This window comes from Amia ocellicauda, chromosome 1, assembly GCF_036373705.1.
Source record: "Amia ocellicauda isolate fAmiCal2 chromosome 1, fAmiCal2.hap1, whole genome shotgun sequence".
NCBI lineage: Eukaryota > Metazoa > Chordata > Actinopteri > Amiiformes > Amiidae > Amia > Amia ocellicauda.
In genome coordinates, this window is record NC_089850.1 from 45858441 (window position 1) to 45880518 (window position 22078).

Genomic DNA, 22078 nt, shown 5'->3' on the forward strand with positions numbered 1-22078 from the left:
TTTTGCCCCACAGCAACGCCCTCCAACTGACTTGGGGTTCAATTTTGATGCCAACAAGCAACAAAGGCAGCTGATTGCAGAACTGGAAAATAAAAATAGGTACAAGCGCCTTCCTGTCATGTGTTTGTTTTGTGTTAAATAGTTGACTGTGTGGGACAGGCCTGTGTGGTCAAACCTTATTTGTTTCCTTTCAGGTCGAAACATATACAAAGCAGCCTGTTAATGAAAGGCTTATTTAGAAAGGTGACTAATTAATCTTAACTGAACAAAATTACTAATCCTTCCTTTTCGAGTTATTCTTCCCCAGTCTGTTTCATACCCCTTCCTTTGATTTGCTTCCCCTGAGATAATGTTTACTGGGCCCTGTCCTCCAGAGCGCTGCTCTTACATATGGGAGGTAACAGCATACGCATTTTCATTGCCCTGGTACGCATCTGCTTCTTAGAGTATAGTTATATTGGTACTTGTAATTTTCTACATAATACCACTATGTCTTAAAAGACCTTGTAAACTCACGGAAAAACACATTATCATCCTAAAAAACTGATGTGAGCTTCTAACTTTGCAATTCACACTTTATTTATAACAGTAAAATGTATCTTATGCTATAATGTCATATATATTTAGGAGTATAGGATTTTCTCTGTCCCCTGCCACCCCCCACAGCTCAGTAGACTTGTGTGCTTGTGTCCAGGGAGATCTTGCAGGAGATTCAGCGGCTGAGACTGGAGCATGAGCAGGCGTCCCAGCCCACCCCAGAGAAAGCCCAGCAGAACCCCACGCTCCTCGCCGAGCTGCGGCTGCTCAGGTATGCGCCTCGTCAGCCCATTTCACAGTCCAGCTGGCCTGGTGACTGCATTGCTGTGTTGCCTTTGTTCCTCCCCTTGTCCACAAGCCATCACTGCCACACTGCAAAGGGGGCTCTTTCCCTTGCGGTTTGGGAGGAATTTTCAGTAAAGCGGAGCCTTGGTGACATGATTGACATATCTCCTTTCTATGTGTTGATGTACTAGTCTGTTCTTTGGAACATTGGACACATTCCTCCTCCCTGGAATGTTGTTACACATTAGGACAAAGCTGAACCGTGGTCAGCTTTTAAATCAGCCGTGCAGGACGCACAAGTACAGCCAGCTAGAGCAACTGTAACTTCACGATATGCAACATATTGTTTTTTAAATATTCTTCAATTAATCCTCATTGCTGTGAATATTACTGGAGTTTTCATTCCGCTGCCCATTAAGCGTCTGTTTTTGGCACAACATTGCACTTGTGACAGAGAACCGGATTCCTTGCGAATGTTCCGGAAAAAGCAAAGCGGTCAACATGAGTTACCACAAGAGCAGTTGGTAGAGAGAGAAGAGTAGCTGGTGGCTTAGACATGATGGTGCCTTCAGGTTCATAAGCTCATGAAAGTGTTTAATCAGCAATTGTCATGATTATGATTATCAAATTGTGGCGTACACAAGAAAACGCTTGGCAAATGAGCTTTGCATGAACATTTATGTCAACGACTATCCTTAAAGTTTCACTATGTAATAAACATATAAACCTGAACGTTTCAATTTGTTATAAAAAGACCAGAGCGCTGCAGCTGAATAGAGTAAAAAAAAAATGTATCCATATGTTGAAAAAGGAGTTCTGAGGTATCGCTGACTCCTTACATATGTATTGTACTATTTACAGAAACACATTCATAAATTAATACACACACATGAAAACTGTTGAATTAAAGAAAAGGTCTATAAATTAGACTCCTCGGTGGCAGACCAGTGGACCTCATGTTCTCCCCATCTTGGCATGTCTTGGACAGGCAGAGGAAGGACGAGCTGGAGCAGCGCATGTCGGCATTGCAGGAGAGCCGGAGAGAGCTGATGGTGCAGCTGGAGGGACTGATGAAGCTGCTGAAGGTAGGAGGACGCACCACAGACGTCCATGACACTCAGAGAGACGCTCTGTGCATTGCAAACAGGCCTGGATGGAAGGGGAAGCAGGCTGCCCGGTCCTTAATCTCAGGATTTCCTCTTTTGATGATTAGAACGATTCGCTAAATTATTTATCAAAGCATGTTGACTGATGTTTGGATGCTGGTGTAGTGAGGCAGCCTATAGTACACTATGCACCCAGTTTCTCAAGATCAGAGCTCTGTTATCATGCTACTGGAGACGCAGATTCACACTCTTATAGGAAGTGCGAAATGTGATTTCTTCATTACTTAAAATTAGAAATTTAAAGGGCCAAACGTCCTTAGCTGTGTTTCTGTTTGCCTCCTGCTTTTAACTATCCAGGGGTTTATATTGGTATTTTTTCTATCGTGGGTGTGAGCAGCGCAGAGTGCATCTATAATTATCTTGCTCTGAGACTAAACACTAGTGAGAGATTATTTTTGATGCCCGAAGCATTATACGTTATACTTTAAATGTGCTTCTACTAAAATTTCCTCTGTGGGAAACTCATCTGATCAGAGACAAAAACATCATGGCCATTTAGGGACTGCACACCTTACATTTATATTAGAAGCATTTATTAAGCACTTCAAGTTTTCTCCTTCAGGAAAAACAAATCTCCTAGATCTTGTGAGATAGATCTCATAATATGCAATGCATTTCTACTTCATTTGTAAATGAAGCTACCAAGAGAGCAGACTCCTCCTATCTTTAATAGTATATCTCATCTTTACAGAGCTTTTCTTCATTTTGAAGTTTATTCATTAAAATTTAAATAACTTTGTCTTGGTCAATTGAAGCACAATGGAGTGCTATGTAATTAAACTAAATAAAATCCACGTTCAACAAAACACAAAAGTGAAGATTATATTTGCATTTAAACCCTGTTTATTTCAATCATTTTCAAATATAAACAGATTCCATAGCATCTCACACTTATATGCATGAAAGACAAAACAAACACTGAACTCTCTCAACACACATTCAAAGATTTGTATCCGTTAAGTACATCTGCAGTATATACTGTATGTATAATTATATTTGATCAGTGGTTCTACAAAAATAAGGTTGCACAGCCACTGGGCAATTGACTTGAAAACACGTGTTAGATGACTGTTTGTCAGTCTCATACTGTCATCATGGGAGGTCTAGGTCAAGCTGTGTGGGGTTCATTTCAGATTACTGCACGGCAATAAATAAGACTCTCATGGTGCAGTAAAATGTTGTCTTCTCATTTCTCATTTTAACTGCACGGGGTTTCTGTGTGCCCCAGACAACACAGATCACACAGTTGTCATGCATCCCAACTGCCTCAGTATTTATGTAGCTGCGGTGTATACAACAATCATCTGTCCTTGGCTGCCATGCCATGCAGTATCCCACAGATGAGAAAATATATCCTCCCGCATTTAATTGTAAGACTGACCCCGCAGAGCAGATGTATTTATTTATAAGGGGGTTCAAGAAATAAATAAAATCTGCTTTAGGAGGAGCATCATCTAAACAGAAATAATGTCAATACAAGTATAGCCATCAAACACAACATACAATCCAGGAGATTTCTGGATCCTAAGAACATGCATATCATTGTTTTTGATTATGGTTGCAGTGTGCAGTTCACTGCACAAGAGGGCACTGTTTGCTTCTTTTAGACACCATACTTAGCCGAATCATTTTTCAAGTGTGTTCATAACTGAATCATTTAGAGAATGTGTTAGCAGCTGACTCTATAATCTGTGTTTTATTGTGTTTCTGAGCTGTTTCTTGTGTCTGTGCCTTTCATTGTGCCTGTGTATTTGTGTCTTTAAGTAGTGCTCTGATGTAGTAGTTTTCTTCTCTGTTTGTTCCTGTTGTCTCTCACTTCTCTTACCAAGCTTTCACATTTCTCTTGTTGTCTTGTTGACTGCTGGCTGATAGGATGAAGAACAAAAGCAGGCAGTAAGTTTGTTTATTTTGTGTGTAATTGTTTAATAATGCTCTGTGCATGCCTCCTCGTGGCCCCAAACTTTTCATGTCATGTTCAGCTGTGCCTCTCTTCCAGAGCATCCAATTTAATCCCATCCTGCATGGAGAAAGGTCATTTATACAAGCTGAAAAGTAGGGTGTCAATGTGGAATGCTTTAACATTGTAAATCAATCGTAACATATTCAGAAAATCACTTTACAATCATTTCTTAAACGCATACACATGAAACTTGAGATGCTGCTTCGCCTGCAATTTTGCTTGCCATAGCTGCATCTAAATGCCTTTGAAGTTTGTATTGCAGCCATTAACACAATGCATGTCTTTTCCACATGTTCCCCTGGCGAAGCAGAATAAAAATCGCTCATGGGTTTTTACAAGGATAAAAAGAAAAAAGTCTGTGTCATGTCTCTTTTTTTTTTTTCTTTCTTTTTTTTTTTTTACAAAGTAAATGCTTTTAGCTAGGGTTTACTTTACAGTAGCCAGCTTAATTCGTTTGTTTTACTTTTAGAACACGGGACATAAAAAAGAAACATAGACACTCCACAAACTACGGGATGTCAATCTAGTGTTTGGAAGAAATAGCGAGATGCTTTTAGCACTGGCTCCACTAGTGCATTGTTTTGTTTCTCTCCTGTTAATTGGCCCGATTAAGCATCCATCTATTGCTAAAAGTAGTTGCAAGAATAGAAAATAGATGTGTATAGTGTAAAAGACTGCTTCACATAAATACATATACTAATACTTAAGTACAGCTAACATGCATTTGCAGTTTATAGTATAATTACAACATGTATCTATAGATAGATAATTTAGTGGTATATAAAATATAAGTTCAGTGAATTCCCTGCATTTAAATACATTGGTCTTTATGATTAATGCTATAGTAGCCTACAGACTATAGGTGATGGAAAAAAAAAAAAATCAAATGCCAAACTTAAATCAGTTTAGTGGTGTATACATATGGAGCTCCCATTGAAAAAACACTGAAAGGGGCTTTTTAAATGTATTTGGTGGATATTATTTTAAAACAGACACACACACAACATAATGAACAAATAGGAAATTATTTTGGAACTCATAAAAGTGAGCATGGTGTGCTGCTCACGGTGGCTCTAATAAGCACACATATGTCTGGAGAACCAGTGCTTATTGAGCCGTGATTCACCTCAGAATAATATTTATTTCCTGCAAAATATTTTGTTTTGGGTGTGCAGAGCAAAAAAAAGCCCCTTTTTTCTTGTCTTCAAATGCTGTGAAAGTGCTCTTCGTGCTCCTTTTTAGTAGCAGCGGAGTATTTTAAAGTAAGTGTTTCACAGCCCACAGCAGGGGATGCGTTAGCAAACAGAAAATGTTGAGAAAGTGAATTCACATCTGTGCAAAGCAGCGTTCCGTGCCAGGAAAAACAGGGAACCTGGATTCAATTTATCATCAATGATTACTATGTGGAACCAAAATAACACAGTTATTATCTCCACCTGTAGTGCTCTGGCTCTAGTGTGGAGAAGTATTTCAGGATCTTGAGGGAGATCAGTCTGCCTGGATATTAATTCAAGAATTTCCTGGCACACAGCTCCCCAGAGTCTTCTCAGCAATTTTCAATGTGTAACTGTAAATGGGGCTATATGACCTAGAGACATACATACACACACACATATATATATATATATATTAATTTCACTATTCCTATTGATAGTAGAGAATAGTAACCAAAGTATCCAGAAGTAGTTAACATACCCCTTGAAGGCCCGCTCGTTATTCCATCCTCTTAGATTTTTTTTTCCCCCTCATTTGTTTTTTCTTTCTTGCCAATTTTTAAGGGAAATGCTTTGATTTCCATGAAAGGGCCTATTTTGTTGAAATTAAGGGCCAAACGTTTCAAGCAGGGGCATGGCACCGCTCAATCTGTGGCACTCACAGAGTGCTGCGTCATTTAGATGAATCCATACTCCTCTGAGTGTGTGTAAGCCAGCCACGGATGAATGAGGCTCGGTGTGTGTCGGGCCATTGGAGAGAGTGGCAAAATCCCGGGACCTTAAATGAACTGTTTAATTATTTAAAATGTAACTTAGCTAACACAAATTGAAACCTATTGGATGACCTGTATTTTGGTACAGTATCACAGACTTTTGTGTTTGTTTTTTTAGCTTGGGGTTGATTGACAGGGAAACTCTTCTGTGCACCCATGATTGTTATATAATACGGCAGTAAAGTAATCTATGATTGTTGTTGGACTCCTTCTGTCTCCTGCATCCTGTCTCCTTTCAACCACATTCGAAGCCCTGCTGAGTGTGTCAGTCTCTGGAGAGAGATGGATGTTTGCAGTGTATTGAAATACTGAAACAGTGCATTGGTATACGTACCTGTAAACACTCCACTGCTTCATCTGTATCATAGTCATTGTCCGTATGCACCCATTTGACTATAGAGAAGACTGTGTTCAGATTTTGGCACCACAATCCAAAAATGCATCGGCTGCTCTGGAAGAAGGTCAAACAGAGTAGTCGGCATAATTCCCAGGCTGAAAGGTATGTCGCACACCGAGAGGCTGAAAGAACTCAGTCTCTTTAGGCCCGAGCAACAAAGAACTCACAGGGATTTATTTCACATATTGAAAGTGCTGAAAGAAATGGACAGAGTTAACCCAAACAACTACTTCAAACTCAGCAAGACAATCCAGACCAGAGGCCAGCAAATGCAGATAAACGGCTGTATTTAGGGCTAAATTACAACAACGGGCTGAGGAACCTGTTTCACTGGGATACTTTGGGCAGCAGCTTGATGACATCCTTACATCAGTGTGCCACTAGAAATCAAATGCATGAGAGGGCCCATGTACAGCCCTCTTGTTTGTACCTTTTATTACTGTTCTTCTGTACTGTTCTGAGGTGAATAGCCATTTCAGAAACATAACAGTGTGATTAACTATCAATATGAAGTATTGCTAATTAATTAAATGATTGTGACCAGTATGAATTCAATATGAATTGGTTCAAACAAGTATCTCCTGAAGACTACTGCGCACCTGGATCCTAAGGAGTGGAGCGCAATATTGCAGAAACCTATATATCTCACTGCTGCATTGCCCCAGCTCGTTTTATCTTCGCTAACTACTGCACAATGAGGCTAATTATGCCCAGTAGCCATCTGCTGCCTGGCACGCTGCCATGTGCCCAGGACAGGTGATCACATGGACAAAGTGCCCCTTTCAGTCTGTTGCCGAGATACAGTTAGCAGCATTTGTTAATGCCATAGAAAAAGCTATTAGCTTCCCTTTTTGCAAACAAGCCTAATGGTGTTTTTATCCTTTTATATTTCAATATGCTTTCAAGCAAAGAAGTGTGCAAATGATTAGAAAAGGCATTGTGTGCATTTGGATGTCAGCTGCATTCAACCACGGTGTGTTTTTCTGGGCTTAATACGCTTTCCTTTTGAAGACAAATTAACATAAAGGATGAATTTTTCATAGACAGCTGAAAGATATCTTTTTATGGTTTTGAATGGTTTCAATGGGATTGGTTCTTTCATTCAAACAAACTGTTACTCTGAAGAGGTTTCGTCTCATTACTCAGAAAGATGGCATTGACATGTATTTATGTATCTTGAACGCACTCGAGACCAAGGGTAGCGTCTGTGGGGTAGAAGGAGGAAGACGAACCAGCCTGGGGGGGAGCTGTGCCTTTGACTAAGGGCTCAGCCTTCATGAAGACAGTGAGGTTAAAAAATAAAATGCATTTAAACGGATTGGGCGTTTAAGGGCCAGGTTTACATGACACAAACATGCAGCTTTTTCGAATGCAACTGAAAGGGCTGCCATGATCTTCAGGAGCTGATTTAAAATAACATTACCTACCTCTCAGGATGCCTGCTGGCTTCCATACATCTCTTTTTTTAATTGAAAAATCTCACACTATAGTTCAATTTGTAAGGATCAATCCTGGTGTATGGCTCTGAGGGTGGTACTGTATTGATGAGCTGGTCACCATCCCAACCACTGACTCATCCTGAATCATATTTTTTGTCACAGGTAGACATAGAAAGCACACATGCCTCAGTAGAGGAGGCGATCAGAGACAATATTTTTGAATACGTATGCATTTCATTTCAAAAAAACTTTTAGTTGTCTAATACAAAATATTAAAATAAAGTACTATAAGGAAATACAGATTTTGCATAATTTAAGTTTGTTCTGAAGTTGTTTTAAATGCTACTATTGCACCATGTTTATTTAAAAGTAAAAAGGAATTCTAATGCAAATCTAGCATCTGAATTGTGCTGTGGTGTTATTTTACGTCAACCAAAGTCTTGTACTAGATTTTTATAACAAATTCAGATACTGGCCGTGGAGAGGAAAACCATCTCCATCTCGTAGAAAGGCATGTCACGCTCGTGGCGATAAGAAAATAACCTGTTTTTTTATTTTTAAATTAGCTGGGTGGGGTCTGGCTTTGAAAAATGCATTTCAAATTGACTCACTGATCAAAAATGTTCAGCTCATTCTTGTTGCCATTCAAATATTTATTCTTCTCCAGGCAGTCAATTTCAGCCGTCTGTCATTGGGAATATTGTCTATATTATCAGTTCACAGTTGGACATTAAAGATTAGATTTGGAAAATAAATTCTACTGCTTTTGGCCTACAGCACCTGAGTAAATGTATAACTCTTTTTATCTAATAATTTTCAGTTGGGCAACGGACATAGAGAACTTAATTCCTGCATAAGGGTCTCAGTTTAAGAGCTGTAACAAACCGCTCAATTACGGCTTCAAAGTGATTGCTCTCCGGTGTTGGGTCTAAAGTTGGAGAATTGGGGCTCCTATTGTAGGAACCCTACTAGGAATAAGACCGGCTGCTGGAATAACCTCAAAATGATTTTCAGAGAGGGAAAAATACTGTTATTGCAGTGCACCCTATGCCCTTGTGTTTCTAAAGTATTCTCCACTCTCTCCCAGACACACACACACACACACACACACACACACACACTTTATCAGCATTAGAAAAAACTAACAGGTTTTCCTCCTCTTCTTCATTTTGCTTCAGGCCCAGGCAGCCAGCTCCCCCCATTCCTCACCCAGTCACGGTGCCAGTCGTCCGATGCCCATGCCCGTCAGGTCAACATCTGCCGGATCCACCCCCACCCATGTACCTCAGGACTCCCTGGCAGGGGTTGGGGGTGATGTGCAAGAAGCTTTTGCCCAAGGTGGGGGTCTCAGGGGTGCGCAGTCCAATGGCACAGCGTTCTTTCATTCACTTACTCATGGGGTTCATGAATATTGTAATGAAGGTACTGTTAATAGTCTAATTTGGTTTTAGGAAATCCATGAGTGACGGGCACAGTGAATAAGCAATAAATTAACCCAGTTATTTCTTTTTATAGCTCTCATCTAAGTTCAGTACATGTAATTAAAAGGATAAATGGTGTAATTTGAAAAGGGAAATCTGTAAATTCCCATGATTATAAGCATATCAACTGGTAATAATTGAATATGCTTGATATGTTCCCTTGTATGTATTGTTAAAAGCATAGTCAAGACAGCTATGTGAAATAGTTCAATTAGATTACAAGAGTAGGACTTGAATAAGAAAGGGAAAAGCTAATTACTTGTTTGAGTTGAATTTAGGTTAAATGGTCATCTCAGAGGCAGTCTTACACACAGAACTTTAAAAGTTAAGACTATGACACTCTGACTTTCTGTATGTATGTACCATACTTTTGTATAGCTGATTTGACTTGGTTGTCTGTTTGTGTTCACAGGTGCTCGCAGAAATCTTCGCAATGATCTGCTAGTGGCAGCTGATTCAATTACAAACACTATGTCATCACTGGTCAAAGAGCTTCATTCAGGTAGGTCAAGCTTACACTAGATCCTTTTACATATGGTACCGAACTTGAGCCCACTGTAAACCAATGGCAGCTGATCGGTTAGCGTCAGGAGCGTTTGAAAAACGTGAAGCCGACATGACAATGAAATTAAATCTTTTCAGTGGCCTTTCCTTTTTTTTGGTTAATCTTTTTTTGTTTTAAAATATCAATAGGTTTCACTGCACATCTGCTGAGGGGAGCCTGGGTCTTTGTGGAATTAGTTTTGGCACTGTTATCGGCTGACCTTTTACTTTGTTTAGGTTAAGTCATCATTATGATGGGATTGGCCAACCAATGGTAACTGCGTTGTTTTAGTCAGTTTATAGTCAACCATGAAGGCATATACACTCACCTAAAGGATTATTAGGAACACCTGTTCAATTTCTCATTAATGCAATTATCTAACCAACCAATCACATGGCAGTTGCTTCAATGCATTTAGGGGTGTGGTCCTGGTCAAGACAATCTCCTGAACTCCAAACTGAATGTCTGAATGGGAAAGAAAGGTGATTTAAGCAATTTTGAGCGTGGCATGGTTGTTGGTGCCAGACGGGCCGGTCTGAGTATTTCACAATCTGCTCAGTTACTGGGATTTTCACGCACAACCATTTCTAGGGTTTACAAAGAATGGTGTGAAAAGGGAAAAACATCCAGTATGCGGCAGTCCTGTGGGCGAAAATGCCTTGTTGATGTTAGAGGTCAGAGGAGAATGGGCCGACTGATTCAAGCTGATAGAAGCGCAACTTTGACTGAAATAACCACTCGTTACAACCGAGGTATGCAGCAAAGCATTTGTGAAGCCACAACACCTACAACCTTGAGGCGGATGGGCTACAACAGCAGAAGACCCCACCGGGTACCACTCATCTCCACTACAAATAGGAGAAAGAGGCTACAATTTGCACAAGTTCACCAAAATTGGACAGTTGAAGACTGGAAAAATGTTGCCTGGTCTGATGAGTCTCGATTTCTGTTGAGACATTCAGATGGTAGAGTCAGAATTTGGCGTAAACAGAATGAGAACATGGATCCATCATGCCTTGTTACCACTGTGCAGGCTGGTGGTGGTGGTGTAATGGTGTGGGGGATGTTTTCTTGGCACACTTTAGGCCCCTTAGTGCCAATTGGGCATCGTTTAAATGCCTACCTGAGCATTGTTTCTGACCATGTCAATCCCTTTATGACCACCATGTACCCATCCTCTGATGGCTACTTCCAGCAGGATAATGCACCATGTCACAAAGGTCGAATCATTTCAAATTGGTTTCTTGAACATGACAATGAGTTCACTGTACTAAACTGGCCCCCACAGTCACCAGATCTCAACCCAATAGAGCATCTTTGGGATGTGGTGGAACGGGAGCTTCGTGCCCTGGATGTGCATCCCACAAATCTCCATCAACTGCAAGATGCTATCCTATCAATATGGGCCAACATTTCTAAAGAATGCTTTCAGCACCTTGTTGAATCAATGCCACGTAGAATTAAGGCAGTTCTGAAGGCGAAAGGGGGTCAAACACAGTATTAGTATGGTGTTCCTAATAATCCTTTAGGTGAGTGTATAGTGATTGTGTCTGTAGTGAATATACTAGATACTTCTCTGTTTAGAACATTTTTTTAATTTCATCACTCCATTTAAAAATGCTTTTTGTTTGGCTTGTAATTTAGAAAATATTCAGTACTGTGCAAAAGTTTTAGGCAGGTGTGAAAAAATGCTGTAAAGTAAGATTGCTTTCAAAAATAGACATTAATAGATTATATTTATCAGTTAACTAAATGCAAAGTCAGGTGTATGATTAAATAATTATAGCAAACAGGTGCTAATGATCATCAATTCAATATGTAGGTTGAAGCACAATCATTAACTGAAACAGAAACAGCTGTGTAGGAGGAATAAAACTGGGTGAGGAACAGCCGAACTCAGCTAACAAGGTGAGGTTGCTGAAGACAGTTTACTGTCAAAAGTCATACACCGTGGAAAGACTGAGCACAGCAACAAGACACAAGGTAGTTATACTGCAGCAGCAAGGTCTCTCCCAGGCAGACATTTCAAGGTAGACAGGGGTTTCCAGATGTGCCGTCCAAGCTCTTTTGAAGAAGCACAAAGAAACGGGCAACGCTGAGGACCTTAGACGCAGTGGTCGGCCAAGGAAACTTACTGCAGCAGATGAAAGACGCATCATGCTTACTTCCCTTCGCAATCGGAAGACATCCAGCAGTGCCATCAGCTCAGAATTGGCAGAAAACAGTGGGACCCTGGTACACCCACCTACTGTCTGAGAAGTCTGTTCAGAAGTGGCCTTCATGGAAGACTTGCGGCCAAAAAGCCATACCTCCAACGTGGCAACAAGGCCAAGCGACTCAACTATGCACGAAAACACAGGAACTGGGGTGCAGAAAAATGGCAGCAGGTGCTCTGGACTGATGAGTCAAAATCTGAAATATTTGGCTGTAGCAGAAGGCAGTTTGTTCGCCGAAGGGCTGGAGAACGACACATGAATGAGGGTTTGCAGGCAACAGTGAAGCATGGTGGAGGTTCCTTGCAAGTTTGGGGCTGCATTTCTGCAAATGTAGTTGGGGATTCAGAATTAATGGTCTCCTCAATGCTGAGAAGTACAGGCAGATACTTATCCTTCATGCAATACCATCAGGGAGGAATCTGATAGGCTTTATTCTGCAGCATGACAACGACCCCAAATATACAGTGACAGTCCTTAAGAACTATCTTCAGTATAAAGAAGAACAAGGAGTCCTGGAAGTGATGGTATGGCCCCTGCAGAGCCCTGATCTCAACATCATCGAGTCTGCATGGGATGACATGGAGAGAGAAGCAACTGAGGCGGCCTAAATCCACAGAAGAACTGTGGTTAGTTCTCAAAGATGTTTGGGCCAACCTACCTGCCGAGTTCCTTCAAAAACTGTGTGCAAGTGTACCTAGAAGAATTGATGCTGTTTTGAAGGCAAAGAGTGGTCACACCAAATATGCATTAGATGTTGATTTTTCTTCTGTTCACTCACTTTGCATTTAGTTAATTGATAAATATAATCTATTAACATGTCTATTTTTGAAAGCATTTTTACTTTACAACATTTTTTCACACCTGCCTAAAACGTTTGCAAAGTACTGTTTATGCTGAAAGATATTCTAGCTTTGAAAGGTACCGAGTTGTGGTGAATGTTTGTGTTTGTCGGCTCATCTGTGCAAGTAACACAGAAAAGAGGGGGAAAACACAGTCCATTACTGGCAGACATCCAAATAATCAATCAAATGCTTTGGAGGTAGAGTGGAATAAATTAAATCCTGCATAGGGGCCTAAAATGGTTCCAATCCTGTAAATCACCAGCTGACACATTTCCCACTAAGCTGTCATGTCCAGAATAAATGGGAAAATTGGAAATGCTGAAAATAATGTATCTGTTTAGACTGATTGACGATATATAGTAGCTGTAAACTATAGGTAGGCTATTTATTTATGTATTTGTTTGTGAGTTTTGGTTGGTTTGTTTTAACGCAGTGATGAGTCGTGAATGTGAATCTAAAATCACTTAAAATGTAAATTATTTGAAAATATGTCTATTATTTAGTCTTGGCTTAGTTTGAACAGTGGGTTAAAGCTGAATCTCTTTTCAATTTAAAGGAGAATGTTGACTGAACTGAAATGTCCTAGTCCTAGAAAACATCATTCCATCCAATCAATCATTAAAGATGTTGCCTGGGATTGCCTTGTTGCTGCAGTCCAGTGATCTACAGGCTGCTGTCTGTGACCATTGAGCAGAACCTCTTACTAATCTGTACCCTGTGGCCTTTAAGTAGATGAAGGTGGTGAAGAAGAAGAGGAGAAGATGCAGAATGGAAAAGACAGGGGTAAGTGTCAGCTCCTCAGCAGTGTCAGTCTCATTAGTGTAGGTGTAGACCCATCTTAAATTAAAGCATTGTGTAATAAATTGACTAACCAGATATTATTGTTGTTATTATTATTTATGTGTTTATTTATTTATTAGCTGTCGCACTTGTCAAGGGCGACTTACAAAATATCAGAACAATACAAAGTGCAATATAGTACAATACAATAATACAGTGCAGTTCAGGCATAATACATTTTACAAATTTAGAATTTACACAAGTGTATGGGAGATACAGTAAGCACTATATAAGGTCTTATATCCTAGATTGTAAAAGCTGATAAGTGCAGACAAGATGTTAAGTCAAAGTTAAGAACTAATGGAGAGGGAGCATAGGGGAAATCAAAATAAATAATACAAGTGCTATTAATGCAAAGGCAAGAGAATGACAAAACGTTGTATGAGTGCAATCTTACAGGATAATGAAAGACTAAATTACAAGTACTGTCTGAAACAATGTGTCTTGAGTAATCGCCGGAAGGAGGTCAGAGACTCTACTGTCTTGACTTCAGTGGGAAGGTCATTCCACCACTTAGGGGCCAGGTATGAAAAGGAGCAGCTCTGGAGGAAGGGGAGTGGAGAGGAGGCAGAGTTAGTCTTCTGGCCCCAGAAGACAGGAAGATCTGGGCATCATCTGCGATATTACCATTAGAAAACCTTGGCTTCCGTTATCCAGCACTGCCGTCATATCCTCTGATGCTGGCTGAATTCTTGAGTGTCGTTCATTTTGTTTGGAAACCGTGTGTAACTAAAGTGCCTCACCTCGAGAAGTTTCCATTTGCATTGCAGCTCCTGCTTAAAATGGGCAAGCTGTCCCTCTTCTCTGAATGGAGAACTTGAGCCTCTTTTGCCCATCAGACCCTGTCAGTCTAAATCCCTGGCCCCAGGTCATGGAGATCCCCCTGTCATATGCAGCCCTTTTCCTGTCACTCCAAAGTAAGCTGTGAAGAAGCCCTGCACCTGGGAATGTTACACAAATGTGTTTAAAATGAAAAGCCAGTCAAGAGTAATATAATATATATATGGTCTTGTTTGATAGGTCTTTACAGGAAGAGTGTTTTGACTTCTATGCCATTCTCGTAGCATGAGGTCATGATCTGTAAAGGTGTCTAAAAGGCGACACTTCACCTTCTGTGTTCGTACTGAATTCTAAGGTGCTTTTGTACAGTACCCACACCAATTACATGTTCCTTATATCCCTGGTGCCTGACAGGCTGCAGCAGAAGAAACACAATCATTTTCTTGTCTTGATCAGGGGACAGTTATGATTGTTATGTCAAGCTATGTAATTGAAGGTAGGGTTGGGATTTCCGCAGCTTTTTGGTTTGTTCTAGCACTGCTGATTAGAGAGCAATTCTGCCCTTTGCTAACGTGTTACAATTGAAACTGTTTGTTTTGCTTCCTGGCTGCATGCTCTTAAAGCACCAGATGTCACCTCTCCTAATGTAAGAGCCGTCACTCCCAGCACTGGGGCTGCATTCACACTTCAGAAAAAAACATAGACCAAAAAAAACATCCTTGTAGTTTATACAGTTGTTTGAAGCCTTAAAGATGTGAGTGCCCCTGATTTCTTTATTTTGTTTGGCATTCCTGATTATGAGTCATTTCAAGGCCTAAACTGATCTCCAAGAAAAGGCTTTGCAGTCTGATGCAGTCACAGGAAGACAGAGATATCCCGCAATGGTGCTCTCACAGCCTTGATATGTGCTCACTGGTATCCCTGTTGTTTCAGTTGTGCCATACTGGATTACTAAATAATCTGGGCGTCTCATCTTCAAGGTCAGCCGGGTCTTTGATGAATTGTGTGTTTCATCATTGAGAAAAACCTCTGTTTTATCAACAGCCATTCACAAAGCACTTTACATCACTAAGATCTTCACTTGATATATAGCCATTAAACCAATCGTTACATATTACTAAAATATTAATTTCCTGAAGCCAAATGGAAAAAACGAATATCTGATACGAGTGACAATATGTTACAGTCTACAAATAGTTACTCAAAGCCTGTGGAGAAATTTTACAATTTTCTCTAGCCTGGTGAGAACGTGGGAAGAGGCATATCAACACTATATTCTTGCAGGTTATCGCAGGTACCAGCCAACAATCTGTAACAATAATCCAGTTTGGTTGTGATTTATCAGTATCTCGGCATCAAGTAAATATATATGAGGATTTAAGCCAGCAGGTGTACGGAGAGGAAAGCAGTCTTTTGTCACGTTTCATATATATCACTCCAAGCCAGACCTCCATCCTACACTGGCCCCCTTGCTTCTCTTCTCCAAGCTTTGTTCATATTTGCTTCCCTCAAGATCCAAACCTTTAGATCTTCGTCATTAATCTTTTATTCTCAACCGATTTCTCTGTACAAAGGGAATGTTACACTTTCTCCCTCTAAGTCTGGAGTTTGTTTTTCCTAAATTATTATATTGTTGCCTTTACGGTAGGTAAAAAAAAACACCCTTCCAGGTGCACTTACTTACCCTTCACACACTAATCTCCAGATCCTTTTCTTTCCCTTGTTTTGAGTATTAGCCAAGGTAACATAACTCACCAAGTCAAACAAAAGTCAGACACTCTGAGCTTAACACCAAAGTTTGCTAAATGAAGGCGTAGTAGTGTTGATTGGTCCACTAGGGATGATGTCATCTTGGAATTTCAAACTCAAAAATGCCTCTATACTCGTGTTTTCATTGAGCTTGATGAAAGACAGGAATCAAGAGGTTTGTTGAACCAACTCCAATTCTCCAATTCTCAATGTTTTTACTTCACAATTGCACAACCCTGTGCTCTACTTGACTGAGTTTGACTCCAGAACTGAAGATAATAGGCCAATTCTATGTTTTTATACCTTTCCCTCATTTAATTGCACATGTTGTTTTACATAAGACTGGATAGGATCTTGCATCACTATTAATGGACACCAAACGAGCACGATGGGTCAAATGGCCTCCTCTCAAATGTAAACTTTCTTATGTTCTTACATTGCAGGTTAGATGAACAAATGAAACATGAAATAAACCAAGTAAGTACTAGCATGAAACTATCCTATATTTTGTAGAATTGCCTGATCCAAAATGAAATGTCTGTATATTTATTGTATATATTTGTATACATACATGCATACATATAAAAGTCTCTGTGGCTCTGTGGTCTTGTCCAGTGTTATTTAGTGTAGAATAGAAAATAACTGCATTTGTGTTGTGCATGTGTATATCTTTGGCCTGGAGGAGCTGTACTTTTGAAGTGGTATTGAATCTTGCTGTCCGTTATGTAGTGACCACCAGTCACCCCATATCATCCATCTCAGTTGGTGTTCTGGCTGAAATCAGTGAATTGGATCCATAAATTACTGATGACCAACTATGACACCTGGGAGTCTATGTATACTTTTGGGTCTCTAGCCTCTGTGAAGCATCCCAGTATCTCTCCACCTTTTGTTTTGCCCAAGTGCTGCATGTTTCCTTAGCAAAGATGATTGAATACCTTGTATCTTTCCTTCATTGCTATAATTACATTGGGCCAATGTCTAAAAACAAAATGATCTTCCTTCACTATGAAGCTCACAATAAATCCTTACAAAAAGGCTGGATTGTTTAAACAGCACATATAAGCATGAAGGCAGGCTAAAGCATCTAACTCTTGACTCTATTTTGATCATTGTTCTAATGTGTTTCCAATACTGTTTTTTTCCATTTATTATAGGCACAGTGACTGTAAAAAGCAACCAATCACTCTGCAGACACACCCTCATCCTTGTGGACAGGCACACCATTCCATCAACGATGACAGTTTGATGTGACTGAAAGACAAACATGAAAAAAACCCTTGGCTGAAGAAATTTGTCTCTAGTTTCCATTGAAAAGGCTTTGAACAGGAAAACGATTTATTTCCGTCAGCAGTTAGATTAATGCATGCTGTATTTTTTTTTCCTCATGATCTCACCTGTAAAAGGTTTCTTATGATTTTCAAACGGTTTTCCTGAAGCAGACGATTGTTTTGTGTCCATCTGCAATCTTCTATATAAAATCCACATGTGGTTTGAAAACATTCACTTCCTAGAGCAAAAGCTGAGTCTGCTGCTGTGTTTTCCCGTAAAATTCACTTAAAGGATTTATTTTTTATTTTATTTGTATCATTCATTCCAAAACACACAGGAAGAATGCATACTGTAGATAGATCTGCAGGTCCATGCATGAATTTCCCTACCAACTTTCTTAGACTATGTTTCTATTAAAACAAATCTCTTATATTAAATGTCACAGCTTTTGCATGAGACTGTATCATAGTCAAGGGGAATAATGCAGTGCATATAAGAAACTTGTGTCCCTTGGCTGCTTTTCTGTGTGTCTGTAGTTACAAATAAGTTCTTATGTAGTTTTGCCTATATAGTCATACCACGCTCTATAAATATAAAGTTAACAAAATTATCCCATTGTCAGCTGCAGTATGCTAGGGTTAAAATACATGAAAAGGATGTTTTGTCTGAAACACAATGTGTGGGTTTCTGCACTGTATATTATTTGGTCGTGAGTTTTTTTTTGTTTGTTTGCTTGTTTGTTTGTTTTTTCAGGGTTTCCTTGTCATTTTAATTGGATCACGAAATGATGTGATTCACAAAAGCTTTACATATAATCTTAAATAAATTCCCCAAAGATATATAATGCTGTTTTGAATATTTCAAAACAAAATTAAGAAAGACTCACTTCACATGTATTTATTTATAAAGTTGTGGATGAAATACGCTGAGTTGTCATGAACAACTGTGGAGTTTGCCTTGACGATTTTGTCGCTAAAGTACAAGAAATGTATAACTGTGAGGTTCCTATTAATGTCTACGAAAATTGCAGAGAGATGTTTTGTTATTTTATTTGTTTTTAAGCAAAGATATAATACAGATGTTTTTGTGATATAGCTTAAGGAAAGTGCTCAGGGAAATAAATAAAAACCTGTGGCTATTGTGTTTTGTTAAGATTTTTATTTTTTTTATGTTGGAAGCAATAGTTTCAAATCTGACACCCTGAGAATGGAGAGATGTTAGTGGTATGTGAAAGCTTGAGAGCAAGTCTGTGGTTGGTTATGGACGTGTATCCGAAGGAACAGATTGTAGGTTTGTGCTGATATGCGGCAGAAATGTCTGGTGGTTGTTACATAGGAAAAAAGTATTTTTTTTTTTTTTGCAAAGGAGCAGTGATGCAGTTATGACAGTGTGTGCTGGGATGTGTGGGTGTGTGCAGGTGCAGCAGTGGGAGTGAGTTTGTTTATTGTCCTCTGGAAGCTCTGAGGAGTGCGATGGGAGGATCTAAATAATTGGCTGATTTACCAATTACAAATGTCTCTGGCGATTGTGTTTGGATTCAGTATGTTTTATTTATTTTTGTCCCCTCCTCCATCTAATCCTTGTAACCTGAAGATGTCCTTGTCCTTTACAATGTGGTCCCATGCACACTTTTGAATAAGAAGTATGCTTTTTGAAAAGTATTTAAAAAACAAATACGGCAGACATCATTTTAACACGGGGTGGCACACCCATTAGTGATACATTCAAAAATTAATTCTCAGGTTTAGTGCTTGGGAGAATTTCATTTCAGATGACTTTGCTTTAATTGCAATACAAATGTATGCAATATTTTAAGGTTTCTTTGCAAGTCTTTTATTTTATAATGTGTTTCTCAATGCTATCAGAGTATTCTGAATTTCTCGATGAGCACATATGCCCAAGCTAATCAAACCTGAGGAATTTGCTTTAGCCATTGGCCAAGTATAGAGGGAAGAGAATCCAAAATGCACCAGAGGTAGAAAATGAAGGTAGTTAATTGTACAACTGTTGTATACATTTCCATTTGAAACTTTTGTTTGTGCCAAAAATAAATCTTTATATGTTGCCATTAAAACATCTCTAGTATAGGTTTAATCTATCTTCTCTCTTCCTTTTTGTATTATTTGGTTAATTTATATGAATCAAGTCAAGCACTTAGGATTGCAGATTGCATCTTAAATGGCTCTACTGGTTTATATTTCTGTCGGTTTGTTGTGTGGGAGGGGCCAGGAAACTGGTCACAGCAGACTTACTGACTGGCTGTTTAAGGAGCTCATCAGCGGTACATTTGGGATTATTTTTTTATGTATTTGAAGTATGACATGTCCAACCAGCTGGCTGAAATTGGCAGAATCTTTGTCACAGCTACTTAAAGAAAATTTGAATTTAAGATGTAATATGCAACACCTGTTACTTTTTCACTGTTGCTACTTATCATATAATATGGTATATAGAAGCATAAGTGTGAGTGTGAGAGAGAGAGAGAGAGAGTGTGAGTGTGAGTGTGTGTGTGTTTGTGTGTTTTCACATCATAGTATGGATCCCCTGATGTTTATTTTAAAGAATGTGTTGGTGCTGGATGCCATATGATGTTAATTTCATAATCCTGAGTTTATGTCACCGGATAACTGTGTTTCGTAAATGAATACAATGTGAAATAAAATGAAGCATAAAAAAACTAATAAAAAGACGCTGTTGTGGAATCATGATTATTTCGGTGTAAAACTGTTTTGCTTCAATGCTGTGTGTTACTGCAGCAGCACAAACGCAGGTACTTCCTGAAAACATCAAATTGCCTGTGAAATAATAACCGCCTTCTCAATGCTGGCATCCTGAAAATGTATTTTCGGCCTGTATAAGCAGTTTGCATCTGTATACAAAATGTTAGTCTGAGAGGTTTTGTTGGGGAGGGCTTTGCCAGGCCAGGGCTTCTTCCAGTCATTGGAATCATGGGCTTCAAGCAAATTATCTCGCTGTGCCCTGATTACTTCACGAGAAACTTGCTGTGTTATAATCTAATCATTTGCAATCAAAATGGCATTTGAAATAGCTCTATCTACTCTATCTTTTCATGGTCTCTGTTTGTAGGGCTACTGGTGTCACAACCCCTCTGAACTGACATCTGGCCCTGGAAATGCTTCTGTCCTCTTTGACACTACAGTGACTTTCCACACTGGCCTCAGTAACCCTAGGGTACCTTGGATAGTCTAGTGTCTTAATGTTTTTGCTCACTGAGAAGTAGAGATGTGTGCACGTTATGTCCTTAACCAATTGGATCTAATGTTATTTCACTGAGGATCTCATGTGGAATTCAACTCTCATTGACAGGATGAAAACCAGACGATCGCCAACGTATTTCCAATTTGATGACATTTATCAAGATTAACGAAAGACGGTGATGTATATCAGTGTAAAGGAAGAGGGTTTTAGATTTTTTTTTGGTTTTCCCACAAATTCAGTGTTAGCATGTTTCCTCTGTATACCTGCAGCTTTATCAATGTGCAAAATAAAATAATTGCACATCAATAACATCACACCTGGCATCAACTTTTATTGTGAATTGGATTCTGCAACAAAATAACTAATAATGAATGGATCAGTTTTATTAATCGCTATGTTTTGTAAGGTTTGTACTTCTGCAGTCGGTAAAGCATCTATATTTGGATTACCATTAACATATAGTTATAGCGATAAATGCGGGATTACAAATATAATTCAAATAGACGATTCTTCATGTGATTGATCACATAAAAATTAGCCTCTGTTTTAAACATTTTAATAGTTTTAAGATGTCAACAGAGGGAAGCTAAAAACCGTGCCATTTAAATAATTGAGAGGATTTACAAGACATCAAGACATTTAATTTAAATCCAGGACAAATATTTCATATTTGCATGCATTTATAACAAAAAAAGGAATGTATTTCGTTAGGGCACATTGTATTCAGTCCGATGCAGTCCTTTCTCTGGCAGGATTTTTGCAATCTTTTGAAACACTCTTAAATGTCTTTCTGCTCCAAGGAATTAATCCTGTGTGGCACTTTTCGACTGTACATTAATAACTACTCCAGATGAATCACTTTCCCAAGATAAACACACATATTCCTTCTTTGCAAAAGTTTCTAATGCATCTCTCGCATCGAGAGCGTCCGCCATTACTGTAGTTACAATTTTCAAATACAGTGGCGCTGCGTAAGGGACGTCACAGTACTGACCGGACCATTTTGGGACTCAGCCGGTACGATGTACGAAACTGTGCTCCTGAAACTAGTTCAGGCACAGGTGGAGGTGCAGCTGAGCCCTAGTGGAAACGCCCTGGCATGGCACGGCAACGCTGAGGTGCAGCTAAACGTGGCTAGTGGAAACTGGGCATTACATAATATTCAGTTGTGGGCCGGTACCTGGCAGATGAAATTCAATGTGGACAAGTGCAAGGTATTACATGCAGGTAAAATATCCCCTATAATTACACTATGGGAGGAATAGAACTAGACGAAGTAACGCATCAGAAAGACCTAGGAGTCTACGTGGACTCAGAATGTTAGGGTATATTGTTAGAAGTGTAGAATTTAAAACAAGGGCAGT

At 39.4% G+C, this 22078-nt stretch overlaps 1 protein-coding gene across 9 annotated transcripts in view; it reads left to right on the forward strand.

The window, feature by feature from the left end:
- Positions 1 to 20184, forward strand: part of LOC136751330 (dystrobrevin beta) — a 109426-nt gene extending 89242 nt beyond the window's left edge. For 6 of the 9 annotated variants that reach the window (XM_066706869.1, XM_066706849.1, XM_066706859.1 and 3 more), the window contains 9 exons: positions 14 to 99; positions 695 to 808; positions 1811 to 1907; positions 3861 to 3881; positions 8950 to 9109; positions 9665 to 9754; positions 13584 to 13637; positions 16667 to 16700; positions 17381 to 20184. In XM_066706869.1, coding sequence (XP_066562966.1) covers positions 14 to 99; positions 695 to 808; positions 1811 to 1907; positions 3861 to 3881; positions 8950 to 9109; positions 9665 to 9754; positions 13584 to 13637; positions 16667 to 16671 — 627 coding nt within the window. In that variant the 3' untranslated portion in view covers positions 16672 to 16700; positions 17381 to 20184. The remainder of the gene's footprint in view (positions 1 to 13; positions 100 to 694; positions 809 to 1810; positions 1908 to 3860; positions 3882 to 8949; positions 9110 to 9664; positions 9755 to 13583; positions 13638 to 16666; positions 16701 to 17380) is intronic. The other 3 variants (XM_066706886.1, XM_066706896.1, XM_066706904.1) reach the window with 3 other exon arrangements.
- Positions 20185 to 22078: the final 1894 nt, after the last annotated feature.